Source organism: Eschrichtius robustus, chromosome 10 (assembly GCF_028021215.1).
Source record: "Eschrichtius robustus isolate mEscRob2 chromosome 10, mEscRob2.pri, whole genome shotgun sequence".
Lineage (NCBI taxonomy): Eukaryota > Metazoa > Chordata > Mammalia > Artiodactyla > Eschrichtiidae > Eschrichtius > Eschrichtius robustus.
Genome location: NC_090833.1, coordinates 92,617,497 through 92,638,849, shown reverse-complemented (window position 1 = coordinate 92,638,849; position 21,353 = coordinate 92,617,497). Strand labels below are relative to the sequence as shown.

At 42.7% G+C, this 21,353-nt stretch overlaps 1 protein-coding gene across 3 annotated transcripts in view; it reads right to left on the bottom strand.

The window, feature by feature from the left end:
- The window catches only part of IPPK (inositol-pentakisphosphate 2-kinase), a 54,804-nt gene that overhangs the window by 11,050 nt on the left and 22,401 nt on the right, over positions 1-21,353 (bottom strand). The window contains exons 7-12 of one of the 3 annotated variants that reach the window (XM_068553288.1): positions 18,537-18,595; positions 18,040-18,112; positions 14,275-14,554; positions 12,195-12,345; positions 11,349-11,451; positions 8,853-8,938 (exon numbers count right to left, since the gene is read on the bottom strand). In XM_068553288.1, the coding sequence (XP_068409389.1) occupies positions 8,921-8,938; positions 11,349-11,451; positions 12,195-12,345; positions 14,275-14,554; positions 18,040-18,112; positions 18,537-18,595 (684 nt within the window). In that variant the 3' untranslated portion in view covers positions 8,853-8,920. Of the gene's footprint in view, positions 1-8,852; positions 8,939-11,348; positions 11,452-12,194; positions 12,346-14,274; positions 14,555-18,039; positions 18,113-18,536; positions 18,596-21,353 lie in introns of those variants that run through there. The other 2 variants (XM_068553285.1, XM_068553287.1) reach the window with 2 other exon arrangements.

Genomic DNA, 21,353 nt, shown 5'->3' with positions numbered 1-21,353 from the left:
AGCAGAGTTTGAGAGGACTGGCTCCAATTTTGAAAGAAGTTCTGCTGTGGGTAAAGTGCTTTCAAAGAGCGTTTCATGCTTCAGATAAATCATTCATGGAAGGAAGAGTCAACCAATGTGTTAAACTTCGCTGGAGTCTTATTTTAAGAAATTGCCATGGCCACCCCAACCTCCAGCAGCCACCACCCTGATCACTACCCTGATCAGTCATTAGCCATGAACATCGAGGCAAGACCCTCTGCCAGCAAAAAGATTACTTGCTGAAGGCTCAGGTGATGGTCAGCACTTTTTAGCAATGAAGTATTTTTTAATTAAGGTATATACATTTTTTAAGACATAATACTCTTGTGCACTTAATATAGTGTAAACATAACTTTGATATGCACTGGGAAACCAAAAAATTCATGTAACTCGCTTTATTAAGATATTTGCTTTATTGTGGTGGTCTGGAACCAAACCCACAATATCTCTGAGGTGTACCTGTAATCACATTAACAGAAAATAGGAGAAAAGTCACATGATCTTCTCAACAGAAACAGAAAAAGCATTGAAAAACTCAACACCCACTCCTGATAAAAACTCTTAACAAATCAGGAATAGAAGGGAACTTTCTTAATTTGATAATGGTTATTTATTTTAAAAATAAACCAAGCAACACCCAAAAAAACCTACAGCAAACAATTTACTTAATGGTAAATACTTCCTCTTTGAGACTGGGAACAAGACTAGAATTCCCATAATCAAAAATTAACTACATGCAGTTAGGCAAAACAAAATAAATAAGTGAAAAGTATAAGGATCAGAAAGAAAAAAATCAAATTCACAAACAATATGATTATATATAATGAAAATCCAACAGAAGCTATAGATTGTTAGAATTAGTAAGTGACTTCAACAAGGTTGACAGATAAAGAGGTCAAGGTAGAAAAATCAATTACATTCCTATATATCCACATAGATACCATCTATATCTAAAACCATCAAATATCTAGGAATATATCTAATAAAATAGAAGATCTCTCTAAAGAAAATCATTAAATGTTTTATCAGATTTTAAATAACACCTAATAAAAAGAAAACGCCCATGTTGGAAGCCTTAATATTGTATGGATGTCAACTCTTGTCATCATTTTAATGCCAAATCAATCAAAATCCCAAAAGGTCTGTTGTTGCTTTTCCTTGTAGAACTGAACAAAGTTCATTCTTTTTTTAAAAAAAAATTTTTTAGGTGTATTGATGTACAATATTATATAAGTTTCAGGTGTACAACACAGTGAGTCACAACTTTTTAAAGTTATACACCATTTATAGCTATTATAAACTATTGGCTATATTCCCTGTGCTGTACAATATACCCTTATAGCTTATTTATTTCATATATAGTAGTTTGTACCTCTTAATCCCCAGCCCCTATCTTGCCTCTCCCTCATCCCTCTCCCCAGTGATAACCACTCATTTATTCTCTGTATCTGTGAGTCTGTTTCTTTTTTTGAACAAGTTGATTCTAAGATTTATATAGATAAGCAAAAGGTCAAGAAAAGCCAAGGCATTAATTAAAAGAAAGACATTCCTGAAGAAAGTAGAAGGATTTACTCTACTGGGTATCAAGATTCATCCTGACTCTAGAGTGATCAGGACAATTCCTATGATTCTAGGACAACTGCATATGAAAATAAAACCTTACCTCATGCCATACCAAAAATCAGTTGCAGAAGGTACCCACCAAATGTGAAAGGCAAAACAATAAAGTTTCTAAAATATCTGTGGGACTTTAAGGTAGATAAAACATAAAGATTGCTAAAGAAGGAAAAAGATGTAAATTAAAAGACCTTAAAATTATGACCTTCCCTTCTGAAAAGGACTTTATTAAGAGAGTAAAATGGCAAGTGGAAGAAGATATCTGTAGCACACATATCTGACAATGAGCTTCTATCCAGAATACATAAAGAATTCCTTCAAACCAATAAGAAAAAGACAGACAACCATACAAAAAACTGGTCAAGAGACTTAAATAGGTGCCTCATGGAAAAGAAAATATAAATGGCCAATAAACATATGAAAAGGTGTTGAATCTCATTACCACAATAAGCCACCATTACACACTCACTAGAATGGCTAAAATTAAAAAGACCCACAACCCAGTGGCAGAGAGGGTATGGGGCCACAGGAACCCCCTAGTCTGTCGAACTACCCTAGCCTGTTGTAGGGGATATAAACAGGTAAAACTATTTCATAGTACCTACTAAAGCTAAATATGCTCACACCTCTGACCCAGAAATTCCACTCCTAGGAATATACCCAAGAGAAACGTATGTGCATGTACACTAAGAGATCTGTACAAGAATGTTTTGCAGAAACTTTATTTATAAGTCAAAACTGGGAGCAACTCAAATATCCATCAACAGTAGAATGGGTGAATTGTAGCATATCCACTTAAATAGATCACTACAAAGCACTGAAAATATGGAAATGCAGGCAATAACATGAGTAAATCTTATACATGTTATATAGAACATAAAAAAAAACAAGACACGAGATATATGCATGATTCTGTAATAATACAGTTCAAAAACAGAACTAAACTATAGGTATGTAAGTCAATACAATAGTTAACTTGAGGGAGAAAGGCAAGAGGAGTAACTGTACAGGAAACCAACAGGGATTCTAATTAGCTGCCAGTGCTCCATATTCAGACCTAACTGGTAGTTCTCCAAGAGTTTTCTTTATGACAAATCATTGAGCTTTACCTCTTTTTCTGTGCACTTTTCTATATGTGCTATATTTCACATTACAAATGGTTAATGAAACAAAAGCTTAGAAAATTAAAATTAAACTTTTAAATACTAGAAATATCAAGTAATTTGGAGGGCATGTGGGAAACAGGACCCTCGACTGTTACAAGAATGATTATAAGTTGGCAAAATCTTTTCAGGAGGACAATATGACAGAATCTATAAAAAATAAATCTAGCAATTTAACTTCTAAGAATCACTCTGGAAGATATGCTTAAGTGCACAAGGGTTAAAGTACAAAAATGTGAATGTGAACATTATTTTTAACAGTAACAAATTAAAGATAACACCCAAATTAATGACAATTAATTATATGACCATGCTAAAAAGAACAACACTTTTAGGTGTATGGAGAACTTCCAAGGCACCTCCTACAAAACAATGATATCCCTGTTAACACTTTTAATGCACTGCTAGGCTTGCAGAAGGTAAAGGAAATCCCCAACCCAATCCCCTCTTCTCACACTCACTCCCAAAAGAGCTGAAACTAGAGTTTTGAGCAAGGAGCAATTGGAAGGCTAAGCTGCCCTGTAGGCAATGTCAGTGCAGGCATGGTTTCTAGGAATAAGCCATGGAGTACAGGGTCTAAACCTGAAACTTCTCCCTTAAGTCAAGGATCCATATTTTCTCTGGAGGAAAGCATCCCCTGTTTAGGTCCCCAAGATTCTCATAGATCAAAATCAAACAAATATGAGCTCACAATCATACATCATTAAAAACCCAAGCAAACAAAGCAGCAAGGATGAGTCAGCAAAATAACAAGAGATTTTTACCTGCAAAATTTTACCGTATCTTAGATACAGAATATAACTATTCATAAATTGTTTAAAGAAATAAAAGATGGCATTTAAAAGAGGGCAAGCAACAAGGAACTATCAAAAATACCAAGCAGATATGAAAATGAACCACACGGAACTTTGAGAAATTAAAAATATAACTAATGAAATGGAAAACTCATTGAACAAATGAATGAACAGATTAGACACAGGTGAAGAAAGAATCAGTGAATGGGAAGATAGAACTGAAGAAAATGATAAAAATAAGGTCTGATATATGTATCTAATTAGAGTCCCAGAAGAAGAGAATAGGATAATGGAGAAGAGAAAATATGTGAAGAGAAAATGGTTGAGGATTTTCCAGAACTAATAAAAGACACATCCACAAATAGAGAAAGCACAACATACACCAAGCAGAATAAATTAAAAGTACACCACACCTAATCACATTGCACTAAAATGTCAAATTTAAAAAGAGGAGACTTTAAAAGCAACCATAGAGAAAATAATCACCTCCTGAGGAAGGACAGTTAGACTGACAGTAAACATCTCAGCAGAAACATCCACAGTCAGATAATGTTGCATAAAATGGTTAAATGCTAATAGAAAAACAATCAACCCCTTCTTTGTACCTAGAAAAAATTACCTTTCAAAACTATGACAAAATATAAATATATCCAGATAAACAGATACAAAGAGAATTTACCAAAAGACATTCACTAAAGTAACTTCTAAAAGATATACTTCAAGAAGAAGAGGAAAACTGTAAACAACTGTAGGCCAATAAATTAGACAACTTAGATAAAATGGAAAAATTCCTAAAAAGGTACAAACTACAAAAACTGACTCAAGAAGAAATAGCACAATTTTCTATACCAAGTAAAGAGACTGAACTGGGTATCAAAACACTACCTACAAAGAAAAGCCCAGACCCAGATGGCTTCACTGGTGAATTCTATCAAATATCAATATTTAAAGAATTACCATCAATCCTTCTCAAACCTTTCCAGAAAAAAGAGGCTGAAATACTTCCCAACTCATTTGACAAGGCCAGTATTACAGACCAATACTTCTTATGAGAATGGACACAAAAAGCCTCAACAAAATAATAGCAAATTGAATCAGCAATATACAAGAAGAATCATATGCCATGACCAAGTGGGGTTTATCCCAGGAATGCAAGGTTGGTTTTAACATCCAAAAATAAATTAATATGTCATATCTACAGAAAAACAAAACACATGATAATAAATACCAATTGATGCAGAAAAGACATTTGACAAAATCCAGCATCCTTTCATGATAAAAACATTCAACAATTTAAGAAAAGTGGGGAGCTTCTTCAACCCAATAAAGGATATCTACGAAAAGCCCAAAGCTAACATTACACATAATGATGAAAGACTGAATGCTGTCCCAATAAGACCGGGAACAAATCAGACAGGGAGGTCTATTCTTGCATTTAGCATTGCACTAAAGGTTGTAGCCAAGGGCTGTTATGCAAGAAAAAGATATAAAAGGCAACCAAACTGGAAAGGAAGAAGTAAAACTATCTCTAAATGATCTTATATAGAGAAAATCCTAAGGAATTCACTAAAAAACTTTTAGAACTAATAAATTCAGCAAGGTTGTAAGCTATAAGATCAATATACAAAAACAAATTGTATTTCTATACACTTGCAATGATCAATCTAAAAATGGAATTAAGAAAACAACTTCATTTACAACAGCAAAAAGAAAACATTCAGGGATAAACTTAACAAAGTACAAAATGTATCTCTGAAAAGACTGTTGAAAGAAAAACAAAGATCTGAATAAATGGAACAGCGTCCCATGTTAACAAACTGGAAGACTTACTATTATAAAGATGGCCATATGCAAGCAATCTGCAGATTCACCACAATCCCTATCACAATCTCTGCTGGCTTCTTTGTAGCACTTGGCAAGCTGATTCTAAAATTCATAATGAAATTACAAGGGGCTCCTAATAGCCAGAACAATCTTGCAAAAGAACAATTTCAAAACTTACTAAAAAGCAACAGTAATCAAGGCAGGGTACAAGCATAAGTATAGACATATATATCAATGGCACACAATTGACTATCCAGAAATAAACCCATACATTTATGGGAAAAAATAGTCTCTTCAACAAATGGTGCTGGGACAACTAAATATCCACATACAAAGAATGAAGTTGGATCTCTACCTGAAATCATATATAAAGATTAACTCAAAATGGATCAAAGAACTAAATTTAAGAGCTAAAACTCTTTGAAGAAACAGGGGAAAATATTCATGACTTTGGATTTAGCAATGAATTCTTAGATATGACACCAAAAGCACAAACAACAAAAGAAAAACACAGACAAACTGGACCTCATCAAAATTAAACACTTTTTTGTGTATGGGGACAGACGGTTACTAGACTTGTCATGGTAATCATATCATAATGTACGCAAATGTCAAATCACTATGTAGTATACCTGAAACTAACATAATATTGTACATCAACTATATTTCAAATGAACAAATAAAGTTTTTAAATTGCAAATATTTTACAACAAAGAACATTATCAAAAAAGTGAAAAGTTCTCTGACAGAATATATTTGCAAATCATATATCTGATAAGGGCTTACTATCCACAATATACAGAATCCCTACAACTCAACAATGAAACAAATAACATAATTAAAAAGTGATCAAAGGACCTGAATAGATATTTCTCCAAAGAAAATATACAAATGGGCAATAAGCACATTAAAAAATGCTCTTAGTCTTCATGGAAATACAAATCAAAACCACAATGAGATACCATTTCATACCCACCAGGATGGCTAAACAAAAGGGCAGGTAACAAGTGTTGTCAAAGATATGGAGAAACTGGAAACCTGTACACTGCTGGTGGGAATGTAAAATGGTACAGCCATTTGGAAAGCAGTCTGGCAGTTCCTGAAACTCCTGAGCTCCTGAGCTCCACTCCTAGGTATATGCCCAAGAAAAGTAAAAATATGTCCACACAAAAATTTATACACAAATATTTATAGCAACATTATTCATAATAGCCAAAAAGTGAAAACAACCCAAATGCTCATCAAACTGATGAATGGATAAACAAAATACAGTATATCTATACAATGGAATATTATTCAGTCATAAAAAGAAATGAAGTATTGATACCTGCTACAGTACACATGAACCTTGCAAATATTATGCTAAAGTGCACGAAGCCAGTCATAAAGGACCATCTATTGAATGATTCCATTCATATGCAATATCTGGAATAGGCAAATCTATAGAGATAAAAAGTAGATTAGGGGGCTTCCCTGGTGGCGCAGTGGTTAAGAATCCGCCTGCCAATGCAGGGGACATGGGTTCTAGCCCTGGTCCAGGAAGATCCCACATGCTGCAAAGCAACTAAGCCCGTGCGCCAAAACTACTGAGCCTGCGCTCTAGAGCCTGCGAGCCACAACTACTGAGCCCACGCACCACAAATACTGAAGCCCGCGCGCCTAGAGCCCGTGATCCGCAGCAAGAGAAGCCCGCGCACCACAACAAAGAGTAGCCCCCGCTCGCCGCAACTATAGAAAGCCCGCGCACAGCAACAAAGACCCAATGCAGCCAAAAATAAATAAATTGATTTTTTAAAAAGTAGATTAGTAGCTGCTTAGGGCTGTTGGGGATGAGGAGATAAGGAGATGATGGCTAAAGGGTACAGAATTTTTTTTAGGTGATGAAAATGTTCTAAAATTGACTGTGATGCTGCTTACACATATCTGTGAATATAGTAAAAACCACCAAATTGCATACTTTAAGCAGGTAAATTGTATCGTATGTAACATATCGCAATAAAACTTTCATAGGAAAAAGAGGAAAGATCTGAGATGTAAGAATGTTAAGCAAAGATATGGGTAAACGTGGTAGATCTAAACAAACACCTGTATAAAATAATACCGTAAATTGCGATTTTTTTTTTTTTTAAAGAATAAGACAAATAGAGGGCAGGTAACAAGTGCTGTAAAAGATACGGAGAAACTGGACCCCTGTACACTGCTGGTGGGAATGTAAAATAGTACAGCCATTTTGGAAAACAGTCTGGCAGTTCCTGAAAAAGTTAAACATAAGTTACCACTTGACCCAGCAGCTCCACTACTAGGTATACGCCCAAGAAAAGTTATATGACAAAAACTTATATGACAATAACTGCATATAAGTTGGGAGCGATAACTGGAATTAAAGTATCCCAGATGAACTTTTTGGCCAACCCAATATTATGTGTTTGTGTGGCAGGTGTTGGGGTGGGAGTGGGGGTTAAATTATTAATTTTAGTCTATAAATATGCATGGTCAAATTGGACAAGTAACCAGAAAAATGACAGTAGCAGAATGTCTAACTTCCAAACAACAGAGAAAAAAATGAATATAAAAACTAACAAGCAAAAGTGAACAGAAGTCAGCAAACTACAGGCCAAGGGCAAAATCCAGCCTGCCACCTGTTTTTGTAAATAAAGGTTTACTAGAACACAGCCATGCTCATTTATATTTGTCTCTGGCTACTTCTGAGATATAATGGCAGAGCTGAGTAGCTACAACAGAGACCAGATGGCCAAAGCCTAAAGCATTTACTGTCTGCCACCCCTGCCTTTTTTTTTTTTAATTTAAATACATGTTATTTTATGACAAAATACTTTCCTTTTTTTTCTCCCCTCTTATATTACAGTTAAAACTATATTACAGTTAAGATGTGTTTAGGTAGGTTATATTATCTATGAATTTCATTTCAAGATAGTAAAGGGGGAGTTACAGTATTTGCTATAGTATTTGCTACAGTATTTGCTAGAAAAAAGTGTTGGATCTGCTAGGACTGAGAACCATCAGTTTAGGGGTCCAGAGATCATGTAAAAGCAGAACTTGGAAAGAAGCCCTAAACACATTTTGTCAACCCCAAACCAGGCCCCCTGGATATACCCTCCTCTACCTTCCAGATAAGACTCCTGTGCCTTGCCCATAGCAGTCACCGTATGGGCCCTTGCAGCCCATTCCAAGCCACTGTGCACCAGTATCAGTTTTCTAGATTGGGATGAGAGCTGTGGTGTCTGGCCCTTTATAGAAAAAGTTTGCTGACTTCCATTACAGAATACTAAACAATAGTCAAAAAGCAAGAATTACGCTGGGCTGCAGTTTCCTGAGCTTCGAAATAAATACAATATTCGCACCACTCTCATTTCATCAGAGATACAAAGTTCAATTAGATAAAGAGCATTCATGAAAGAACTTTTAATAGTCTGTGGCCTAGGAATATTCTCATCCTGCTCCCCCAGCTTCAGCTTCACATCCACCTTCTTCAGATTCCAACTAACAGAACCTAAATCCCTAAAACAAAAAAAGAGGCAGACCCTTATATTCCAACACAGACTTCAAGCCATGTTAGGTTAAATGCAAGCTAGTGAAGAATACATATAATGTGGATAATCCCCCAAATGGTATGAGTGAGTGTGTGTGTGCGTGTTAGTGTGAAGTTCTGAAAAGATACATACTGTTAACAGTGGACACCTATTGCTTGGGCAGGAATAACATCACATTTTATACAATATACTCACTGCTTGAATCTTTTTCATTATTTGTTTTGAGATAATTGTAGGTTCACATGCAGGTGATCCTGAGTGCCCTTTACCCAGTCTCCCCCAATGGTGACATCTTGCAAAACTATATAGTATAATATCACAGCCAGGATAGTGACATTGATACACTCCATGATCTTATTCCAATCTCCCAAGTTTTACATGTAGTCCTGTGTGTTGTGTATGTGTATTTTATCACACATGTAGGTTCATGCATCTACCACCACAGTTAAAATACAGAGCAGTTCCATCACCAGAAGATCCCTCTTTGTTGACCTTTTATAATCACACCCCCTTCCTTCCACCTCCTCCCCATCCCACAGCAACCATTCATCTTTGTCATTTCAAGAATGTCATTTAAACAGAATCATAGTGTGTGACCTTTTGGGATTGGCTTTTGTCACTCTGCACATTTCTCTGAAGATTCACCCACATTGTTGTGTGTATTGAGATTTCATTCCTTTTTACTGCTCAACAGTTCCAGTTTACATAACCTGTTGTAGGCCACCTGTTGACAGACACTTGAGTTGTGCCCAGTTTCTAGCTATCACAAATAAAGCTGCTATGAACACTCCTGTACAGGGTTTTGGGTGAGCCTGAGTCTTCCCTTCTCTGTGACAAATGCCCAGGAGTGCAGGTGCTGGGTTATGGGGCACATGCATGTTTAGGTCTGCAAATCTAGTTTCTCTGCACCAGCATTCAGTGTTATTTCAATGTTACTATTTTAGTCATTCTGATAGTTGTGTAATGATTGCTTGAATCTCTTACAAGATTATGTTTACATATGAGGTTTAAAACTTGCAATAAAATTAAAAAGTAATCCATGCTTATTTATTACAATTTTGAAAAATATAGAAATGTGTAAAAAAGGAAGTAAAGTCCTATGCTTCTTCTCTTGAAAAATGGAATACTGATACTTATTCCTAAATCAATGTACCCAAGTTGCAGACAATGCAGGGCAGTCCGCCACTTTATTCTGACAGAGGCTCCCTTTTGGGTCTCTCCCCACCTTGAGGACAGCTCTAACCCCAAGCACCTCAGCTTATTCCCTCAGGGCCCTTGGCTTTGGAGGGGACCTCCTCAAAAGCCCAACAGCTGCAGAAGAGGGAGCACCCAGCCAAAGACAAGAGTGAGGACTCTTAACAAGTGAGAACCACAGACACATTGTCAGGACCAAGACAGTTAAACTAAGGGCTCCAGGGCAGCTGCCCAGAGGATGTAGAGAAGGAGGTCACTCTGTTTTGTTCCTACCTTTTTGTCACTTTGCTCCCACTGGAACAGTGTTCCTTAACCGTTTTAGCAAAACCTTTGACAGCCCAATGAAGCCTATGGATCCCTCTCGGAATAACATTTTTTAATGCAGAAAATAAAAAATAGAGGCTTGACCATGTCAAATACCGAACTATTTTTTAAAACAAATATATTATGTAGTATTACATAACAAAATCTCAGGAGTGAAGAATATAAAGATATCATGAGATATCTGTAGCAACTACAGTGTGAAATTAAAAGGTCTGATTTCTCTTAATGGCAAAGTTGGGGGTCCTGCTGACCACACAGTGCTTGTTGCCACATTCTTAATGGAAGGAAACACTAATTTCAATTAGAGGTTAGTGAAAACAAAGATGTAATTTTTTTCCTATCCAAGTTCATGGAGCCCCTGAATTCCGATTTTACAGAACCGGAAAGAATAGGATCAGGCCTCTTCCCTAAGAGATTCTCCCAGGGTGCCCCTTGGCCTGAGGTATGGGGAGGAAGGAAGCCAGCCACACACAACCACAGGTAGGGTCTGGGCCTAGAGTCCCACTGAGGGCTGTAAGGAGAGGAATGGTTGGCGCTAGCCTGTTCTAAGGCTGCTAAGAAGGAAGCACAGAGCAGTGGCCTCAGGTCCTGGACCCCAGTACAGGGAGGGTGGAGAGAGGGCTGGGCCCAGGGTGGCCCGGAGCCAAGTGAACAAAGGGAAATGCTTCCTAGAAGCTAAAGTAACGTATTACCACCCGGCCCAGTCCATCTGGGGGAAACTTTAGCCACGTTTTTTTAATCCCCAATTTTTCTGCTTTCACCATCAGGGGTAGGTACTGGGAAACACTTCTTAGGAAAACCCCAAGTTAGTGTTAAGAGCCTAAGAAGCACACAGTGTGTTTCTGGAAGGATCTACCCACCTTTGTCAGTGCAAAAGCCACAGTGCCATCATCCTCAGTGGAAAGATCAAGCAGCCTCTGGTAAAATGCTTCATCATAAGGCCCATCTATTTGCAATGTTTTTCTGAAGGACAAAGCACAAAAAAACAGGATAACAAAGCTGCCTGGAAATCGTTTGTTAAACTGTTAGCAGTTTAAGAATCATTCATCTGGTTTTAAAGAACATTAATGGATTCATCTCTTCCTAATGCTAAACTTCGTTATGAAGCGTCCTGCAAGACCAGAACCAGGAGAGCCAAGGCTGAACGTCTCTTGTTTCTGACAAATGGTGTCCCGGTAAGAGATGCTAGTGAAGGGGTGCTAGGGAGGAAGCGAAGCCAGGCCAGGGCAGTGGCCCCAGCCTCCACCACATGCCACAGGTGTGGACCCTAGCAACCCCCATCAAGATGGCCAGGAGATGGACAAGGCAGTGCCTGAAGGCCAAAGCCCTGCGGCGGCTGGGTGAGCGTGGCTCACTGGCTGTGGAGCAGCACTGCCCCCTGCAGGCTCAGCTCCAACTCAGGACATGGAACTGCCTAATGCAGGGTTGTCAGGTTCACAAGATGTGCTTTCCTTTCTAGAAATGGGCAAGTGACCACAGATCTGACAGGACCCTGGTCCTCCTTCACATGGCACTGAATCTCTGGGCCGAGCCTGGCATCTGGGGGCAGGGAAGGGAGGTAGCTGTGGTGAGTCATCCTCCTGGGAGGCCAGTGTTGTCCTCCCACTGGGGCGACCTGCTCCCCTCATCCCCATCTTGCCCTTAGGGCTGCTCGGGGCCCCATGTGGGCCCAGAAAGGGCAGGGGAGCACTGGACCTGGGCCTCACCTCTCCTCAGGAAACTCCTCCAGGTACCGCTCAACCCGCCGGTACAGAGGGTAGAGGCCTTCGATGTCCAGCAGGTCCAACATCTGCACCTGGAGGGTTTTGTACAGAAGACAGCCCTTCGGTAACCCTGACCGCTCCGGGGTGTTTTTTCCTACCAAGAACATCAGGGGAAAACGAGAGGTTTACTGTCAAGGACTAAAGAAGGTGGCGGGCACAGGCCGCACCCTGCCTCACGGAGCTGCTGGGGCTGGGACAAGCGGACGTTCAGGACCAGGCACAAAAGAAAGGCAGGTGACCCACACCTCACTCTGTGCCTCTCCTTCCTCTCAACATCCTTCAACCTCCATCACACCAGCCCAGATCTGAGTTTAGAGAGATGAACCTCAGTCTAAATAAGACAAGGCACAAAATTTAAAACGACCATGTTGACATCGTCAAAACTGCAAGACTGCATCTGCGGAGCCCAGAGCCACAGCCCATGCTGAGAGACGAGTGGCCACACTGAGCAGGGAGCTGTCATGACAGGGATGGTGCGGAAACAAGGTCCATTCCACACTCGAGCATTCTCGGGCCCCTGCCATGCACCGGGGGCCTCGAGGGCTGGGGAGACAGAGTCCCAGCCCATTTATCCCACCCTTCAAAGAAACAGCCACGTCCTATGAACAAACAAATATTCCGAGTCACAGGGAGCAGCTGTGGCCATGTGCAGTTCTGACACTGTGACCTCTGACCTCCCCCACCTCTGGCAAAACATGCTCAGTCATGTAAGACAGAGCGAAAGTGCATAGGCCCAGCTAGAAGGGATTTGTTAAAATTATAGGCTATTCATACAGTGGAATATCTACCTCATGGTCAATAAAATTTCAAAAAATACAATTGCTGATACAGATACAGATTTATACTAATCAGGCAAAAACATCAGGTTACAAAATAGCATGTAGAACACATTGCACATCCCATGGGTCAGGTTTATGTGTGTGTACATACGCAGGGAAGGTCTGGAAGAAAAGTCCACAGGTGTCAACAGTGCCTCGGAGACCAGTGTCCATCTGTGTGTCCTTCCAAACACATTCCATCTACTTAAAAGCAGTTAAGTACCCAAATATGGGCATAAGTTTACCAAAATTGTCTGAAATGACTAGGTATCACTTTTGCAACAAGAAAAATACCCACAAAATTCATTTGTACTAAGAAAAATGTGAAATGGGGGACAGAAGAAGGGTGACTTGTGCTTAGGAAGCTGTGTGGCAAAACAGTAGCACCTAAAATCCACGCAGGAGCAGGGCTACCATCTTCCTATGTCATACCCCCATGGCCATCCTCAGAGGCTCTAAGAACCCACAGGGATCATCAGCACAAAAACTGAATAATCTGAATCTTCCTAGTTGGCCCCTCAAAATAAGTTCCTGGCTATGGCTCCGCATGCCACATACCTGAGTGTGTTGTGGAGCCCGCCAGCAGACGACAAAGGTGGCAAACGAGGAGGCCATGAACATTCATGGCAAAAACCCAAATCAGTCACCAGATCACCCTGAAGTCTGGATGCCCACTGAGTCAAAGCCAGCCCACAGCGAGTCTGTGAGGAACGGGGACTTGAGTAGGAGGCACTCAGAGCCACAGGTCCCTCACGTCTGTGTTCACAACTTGTCTGCAAACTGCCACCCACTGAGGCCACCCACCTGCCCTAAAGGGCCTTGCACTGTGGGACTGCAACATTCCGGGCCTCAATTCTCCCCATCTAAGAAAAAGGCCAAGGAAAACCTATCCCCAGGGTTGCAATGAGATGGAACAGGACAATGTAGCGAAAACACTCAGCAAACCACAGAGGATGCACAGATGTGTGGGATGATATTTAGGGAAAACCCTATAGCCCAAATGTATGCTGCAACTTATAAACCCAGATAAGAGATGAGAAAGGCAGTATCCCCACCTGGGGCTGAGAGACAGGGAGGCCCAGCTTTGGGGAGCCCTGATGAGACTGAGGCTGCTCCCACAGAAGCTCCGTGAGGCCAGGCAGGACCCTCGCAGGCCATGCCACAGGCTCCGCTCCCCCTGCACCCAGCCCACCCACCAGGCCTACCTTGGCAGCGCAGGCTCCTGCTGAAAGGGCTGGCTTCACAGACGGGTGGGCCCCGCAGCCCAGGCCCCGACCTGAGGGTGCCCGCCCGGCCCTTGTCCGAGCCACTCAGTAGCACCCGTGTGATGACACGCACCAGCTCCCGGATCACGGCCCTTGTGCAGTGGGGCCCACTGGCCAGGCCATTGGATGGGAAGAAGAATGGCTTCAGGTGGTGTGCAAGTTCACTCCAGTCAGCCACAGGGCTGCGGGCATCTTTACAACCATAAATCAGCTCACCATTCTGCAGGAAGGGAAAGAAACAGGGAAACGTCAACTCCAACAGGCCGGTAGGAAGACACCTCCGTCCCCATCCACTAGACAGGCCAAAGGACCAGACATTTTACATGCCCCCATTTGGGGTCTCTGCATACTGCAGCCCTCTGGGGAAACCCACCCTCATGTACCATGTCACTGACCAAGAGAAAAATCCCACTGGAACATGAAAAAGGAGAAAAGTTCTCAAGAACCAAAGATCAGAGCCCTGGGCCTGAGATACAAACCCTCAGACCAGAACACCTGGGATGTTAGCAACCTCAAGCAAACTCGGCCCAAAGCACAAACTCCCAAAGGTCCTAGCCTGTTACTCAAGAGGCCAAGTGACACTACTGTGCTACTGAGGGACACATGGTGTCATCTGACCCTGAGCAAACTTCTCGGCCAGTGTGGACATCGGCCGCCAGCATCCCAGAGGGCTTCTGTCCTCTGCGAAAGACTAAGCCAGGCTCCAGCCAGGGTGGGTAAGGCCAACAGCATCACTAGTATAGAAATCTTCATCTTTGAGGCCATCCTGCCTTCTAAAACCAAGTTCAGCAAAGAAACTCCTTATGGCACCAATGTTCCCAGGGCTACAGGAAGGGATGCCCAGTGGGTGCAACCCTGTGACTTTTACAGGGGTCTGTGGTATCTAGGAGGAAAACCCCTATGGGAATCCTGGTCCCCACACCCCTGAGCATCAGCCAATCCCAGGGGAGTGATGAATCCCTTGCCCCTATTGTCTGTGAGACAGTGTGGTCAGCAGCCTCCAGGTAGGTCCCCAATGGCCCCCATCCCTTGACACTCATACTCTGTAGTCCTCTCTGCACTGTGGAGGTTTGGTCTGTGTGACTGACAGAATACAAGCAGAGCAATAGCATACCCCCAGCAAGATTAAGTTATAAAGGATGCTGTGGCTTCTGTCCTGATGACTCTCTTCTCAGATCACAGCAGCCGCACTGAGCAGCCCCATGGAGTCCCACATGGCCAGGAACTAAGGCCTTCTGCCAATGGCTGTGGTGGCGCCATCCTAGGAGCAGAGCCCTGGCCCCAGCTGAGCCTTCAGATGGGATGCAGCCTCAAGAGGGACCCTGAGCCAGAACCAGCTATGTTGCTCCTTAATTCCTGGCCACAAAAACTGTGAGATGATAAGTGGCTGTTATGCAGTAGTAGATAATATGATGAGGACGATCCCTGCTCTGCCCCCAGGTGGCAGATGGGGGTCAATTCAATCCAGTGAGAAGTGTGGACTGGACATTCCTCCCTCAGCAAGTTCCTGGGATTCAGCAGCATGATGCCTCCCCTGGGAGCCCCGTTAGCACCATCAGAGTTCACAGATGTGGGTGTCCAGGGAGATGGGAACACAACTGATGCCACTGCTGGCCAAAGGACCAGGGGAAACCAACAAGAGATGCTGACCCTTGAGATGGCCTTACAGAGGGAGGAGGGTACACCAGGCAAAGGAAAAGCAGGAGCTCCCAGGAGGAAAGCAGGCCAAGATGAAGTACCAAGACAAAACCAGTCAACATGCGTTGCAACCAGGAGGTAGGGCCAGAGTTTGGCTTGCGGTCCAGTGCAGGGGCAGCCTTGGCCTACCGTGAAACTCTCTCCTCCAGGCCCATAAGCAGTTGAGTGAACCCTGGACAATAGAAGGCCTCTTCTCCCCAATGTCTGGAATCCAGGTAGATGGGCATTTTACATATACAAATATGGTTGCTCAAGCACCTCATGTGACATTTGGCAGAGAGCTATCGTCTTGGGCTCTGTGACAACCCCGCATGTCCCCCACCACATCTCACAAGTGTCCAGTATTAGTGGACAGAGCCACAGACATGGAGTCTGTGAACAACATTCAGACAGACAAGGAGAAGGCTCCAACAACAGACAGCACGGTGGCAGCACCGACCGTGGCCCAGGAAACTTCTCCATACTTGGAACTTCACAACAAGGGAAGGCGTGAGTTTCAGAACCAGAGAGCTTGCTCCTGAGAGGTGCTGGCACTTGCAATAATGTACTGACTTGCTCCAGGTATTATTTAAAAAAGCCATTCCATGTCACTTCTTTTAATCCATCTCTTTTGAAACTATTATCTCAACCTCTGGATTTTCTTCCTCAAGCTGAGTTCAACAGAAGCAGCAGATAGCCAGCGTTCTCAGTCCCAGGTCCCAGGCCCCAGGACAGGTCAGCTCATCCAGGGGCCAAGCCAGACTCACCACTCAGCTTAAGTGTGGGCCTGACAGGCCAGCCTAGGCGGGGGCAGTCAGAAAAGGGTCCATTTAGGACAAAATGCCAGCCTCATTATAGGTTCCAAATAAATCCCCAGATGAAAGGGAACTTATCTTTAGGATTTAAATATACAATTCCTGAAGTCTTTATAAGATTTAGAAATAAAAACTGATTTTAAAATTTCCTCTTTTTCTAGATTTGGGAAGGTGGAGGCAGACAAGGTAAAGTTGATTCACTCTGACCAGATTTTTGAACCATGGGGGGAAGCAAGGCAAGAATAGGCTTCCCTCCCAACTTCTCTGAGCCCACTTCTGAGGGGCATCCAGTGTGCAGAACAGCACTATCCACACGGAGCAGGACACAGAGGGCACAACGCTGTCCTGACCCAACAGCCCTGCTACTCCACACAGATCCAGAGCCTGTGAACCTGGAGCCTGTCACAAACTCTCGCTTATATGTCATACTTAATAAGAAGATAACCAGGACTGGGGGCAGTCAGTGGTAAGCAGAAAAGGAGGTGACAAGGGGGATCCCAGGGGACACATTTCCAACACAGGCCACACCAAGCCCTCCTCCAGATCTGGGCCAGCCCTCCTCCCCTCTCCCCGCACCCCCTCTCTCCACACTCCTGTCCCTCAGCCTCTCCACCTCCTCCTGCTAGCAGCAGGCCAGGGGACCACAGGGCCTCAGCAAGTCTGGTCAGGGTGCCAGCAGCAGGTGGCAATGAGGAAGCAGAAGGTGCCAGTGCCACATGGTGAATATTCTGCAGGCAGAACCGTTCCCACGATCAGGATGCAGGACTCTGAGAACTCACTAATTGACAAGGAGATCCCCAAATTACAAGTTCCCTAAGTTACTCGGGAGGAAAGGCACAGGTGTGGCCACCCTCTAGGATGCCCTGCCCCAGCTCCTGCTCCCATCTCAACCACACAGGACTCCTGGGACGCAGTCAGGGCCATCTTTCTCCAAGAACCAGAGTCAGGGTCTATGTGTCAAAGGAGCCCGAGGCCACCCAGTGGTCAAGGAGTCACCGTCACACACCCCAGGAGTCCCAGGATGACATGCCCATGAAATGAGGCTTGGAAAAAGGACCCAAAGTATCATGCTAAGCCAGCCCCAGCCCAGATGCCCTCACCTGCAAGGTCACAGAGCCCTGTCAGGGACCAAAGCACCATGGGTTCATCCAGCTCAGTTCAGACACCAATAGGCCCCACCCTAAAAGTGCCATAAGACAGAAGCAGCTCTTACCTTAAAGATCTTTAAGTTGTTCTGTGCCTCCTGTAACAAGCTTTTCAAAGCAAAGTACATTCTCTGTTTATTTCTAAAAAGAGAAAGTATTATCGACAGAATTAAAGCAGACTTTGCATTCACCTGCCCGTGGCTCAGGGGACATGCCCAAGAGCTGCCACTCGAGGTCTCTGAGCTTTGCAGATTAAGGAGCTGCATTCTCCCCAGCCCTCCTCACAGAGGCACCCCCATCCCTGCCCCTAATCCCCACCCTGCTCTCTGCCCCTTCCTCTGGCAATACCTCCCCAGCCACTGGCTCCCACAGGTAATCTGCAGGAACCTATGGAGGCAACACTGACCCTAGGCAAGAACCCTGGGCCCTGCCCAGGGCCCTGGCTATCTGCAGGCAAGTAGCCCCCACCTCACAGAATGCGGCCCACTCCCACCCCCCACTGCCCAGAATGCCACCCCCCACCAAGAAAGGCAGCACTAGGGACAAAGGAGAAGTGTTCGCTTACCCTGAGTAGAGATCGAGGGGACAATATTTACTTATCTGCTTCCACTTCCCAGTTGCTACCTGTTAAGAAACCACCATATGGTGTCAATGGGTGGATTGGGGGAGCACTCCAACTCTAACACACAAAACAGCCCAAGTGACTGTGAGATGACCAAGGCAGCTGAAGGGCCCAGCAGATGACACCACCTCCAAGTGCACATCACTAGCTGGGGCAGGGGGCTTGACTGTGACCCCAGGAAATTTCGGCCCTCCTCTGAGAGCCTCACGTAGCTGCCAGCCCCTCCACATGAACAGAGAAGCGGCAGCAAGCACCTTTATAAGATGACATGGCTGAATTTTGGTAATCAGATGAACAAATCTTTACAATTATAATATCCAGGAAGGGGAGGGTGCACCCAACTAGCAATTTCATGTTGTCAGCGAGAAGATAAATTGGTACAACCTTTTGAAAGGCAACTTGCTGGTTTCCATCAAAATTTTAAATGTGCGTGCCCCCTGATTTGGCAAATGTATGAGGAATCGCTGGGTCAAGGATTCACTGCGACCTAACTTTGACAGCAAGACCTAGAAACAACTAAATAAATCAAAGGACATCTGCTCGTATGGGCCAGGACACAGCAAGCCACATGTTGAATGAAGGAATGAATAAATAATATGCAGCCACTAACAGAAAGAGGCAGAGCTCAAAATCACCAATATTTATTCAAGGAGAAAAGCAATTGGCAGAACAATGCACATGAAATCACTTTTGCTTTAAAAAAAAAAAAAAGGATATGTGCATCTATACATGCATGTATCCAAATATGCATTGAAAAAGCCCTGAAGGATACACAACAATCAATCTCCAAGGATTATTTAAGTGAAAAAAGCAATTAGCAGAACAATATCTTATGGCAAGACTCCATATTTGCTTCATAAAAGTGTATGTGTGCACACATGAGAATATGTGTATGGAAAGGCATCACCTCACTTCCACTTGAATAACACGTATATTTTTGTTGGCACAGGAAGAAGTCTGTAAGGACATGCAAACTGACAATGTGAGTTACCTCTGGCAAGGCAGGAGACCTAATTCATAAAATTACATATTTTATCAATTAAACAAGCAGGTACAATTTCATAGCAAAAAAGAAAAAACAAAAAAACAGTTCTTAAAAATCCATCATATATGTTGAAAATGAATGGTAACAATGAAAACCATCTCCTAAAGGGAATGGCTCACATACCTTCTTTTTCCTAAGAGCCTAGAAAGTTATAACACCACAAAGAAAAGATGGACTAAGGACCTCTAGAAATTCTCTCCCCCATAAGGGCAAGGAGAAAACTGGCAAAAACAGTCAGGATCAAAATTTTCAGGAACCAGAAAATTAACCAAAGGCTTACAACAATATGGAAAGTATTATACAAGAAAAATGGCCATATCTAAATAAGAACAGTGAGCTATGTGGCACTTTTAATGCCTTATTCTTACCCCTTCTGTCTAGCACCAAGGGAACCCTAAAAACCAACATCCCCAATCACAGTGAAAACAGAAGTGTGGCAGCCACTGGAGAAGGCTAAATGGTGTAGGAGCTTCTCCAAAGCCTCATTCCCAGAGAGCTGTCATTATTTGACCTGTCTCTTGGTTTCCTGTCTTCATTGACTTGACTCAGAGCTAACCAATTACAAAAGGGGCATCTTCCCCCAGGGACACTTGTGAAAAATATTCAGAGGCAACTGTTTAACTTCATGACTTCCTGAGATACTGGATAACAGTTGTGGCAAACCTAAAACTAAAAAGAAAAAGCAGAGGAACGACATGTACACAGGGCTTTGAAAAGCTCCAGTATATCCTGGGCATCTAGGAGGCCATGCACTAGCTCCAGAAAGACCTGAAAAGGCCACCACCTCCTGGTGATCTGAGGCTCTGCAGAAGTGAAGGCTAAGGCAGAGTTGGAACCGCCCTGCTAAGTGTTGATGGCAGGCCCCAGTACACACACACAGAGCCCCTCAGTAAAGCCTGGGAGACTTAATGGTCTCAGGCATTTAAGAAATCTCTGTTAAACCATTAGCTGCTCACCTAAGCTAATGGAGCATCAGAGGCCACAAACAACAAAGAACAGACTTCTCAAACTTGGCAAAGAAAAATCACAAAACAATAACAATTACAACAAGCAGCAACAACAAATCCTAGAAAGGTTGTAGAAACTGATTTCCAGAGTGGTCACGTTATATTACTTAAAATGCCTGTATTCAACAAATCATTACAAGACATGCAAAGAAACAAAAACGTATGGTCCATACCCAGGAAAAAAATAATCAATAGGCTGTCCCTGAGAAATTCATACATTGGACTTACTAGACAAAGACTTTAACTCAACTATTTTAAATAAGCTTTAAGCTAAAGGAAACCAAGGACAAAGAACTGAAGGAAACAAGGAGAACAATGTATTAACAAACAGGGGATATTAATAAGGATAGAAATTATAAAAAGGAACCAAACAGAAATTCTGTCATTGAAAAATACAATAACTAAAATGAAGAAGTCACAAGAAGGGCTCAACAGCAGATCTGAGTAGGCAGAAGAAACAATCAGTGGATTTTAGGATAAAGTCCAAGAGCTCCACACCTAGACACATCATAATAAAACTGTCCAAAGACAAAGAGAGAGAGAATCTTGAAAGCAGCAAGAGAGAAGTGACTCATGATGTACAAAGGATCCTCCATAAGATTAACAGTTGATTTCTCACTGAAAACCATGGAGGCCAGAGGCACTGGGATGGCACACACAGTGCGAAAGAAAAAAGACTATCAACCAAGAAGTCTTGTCGGGCTTCTC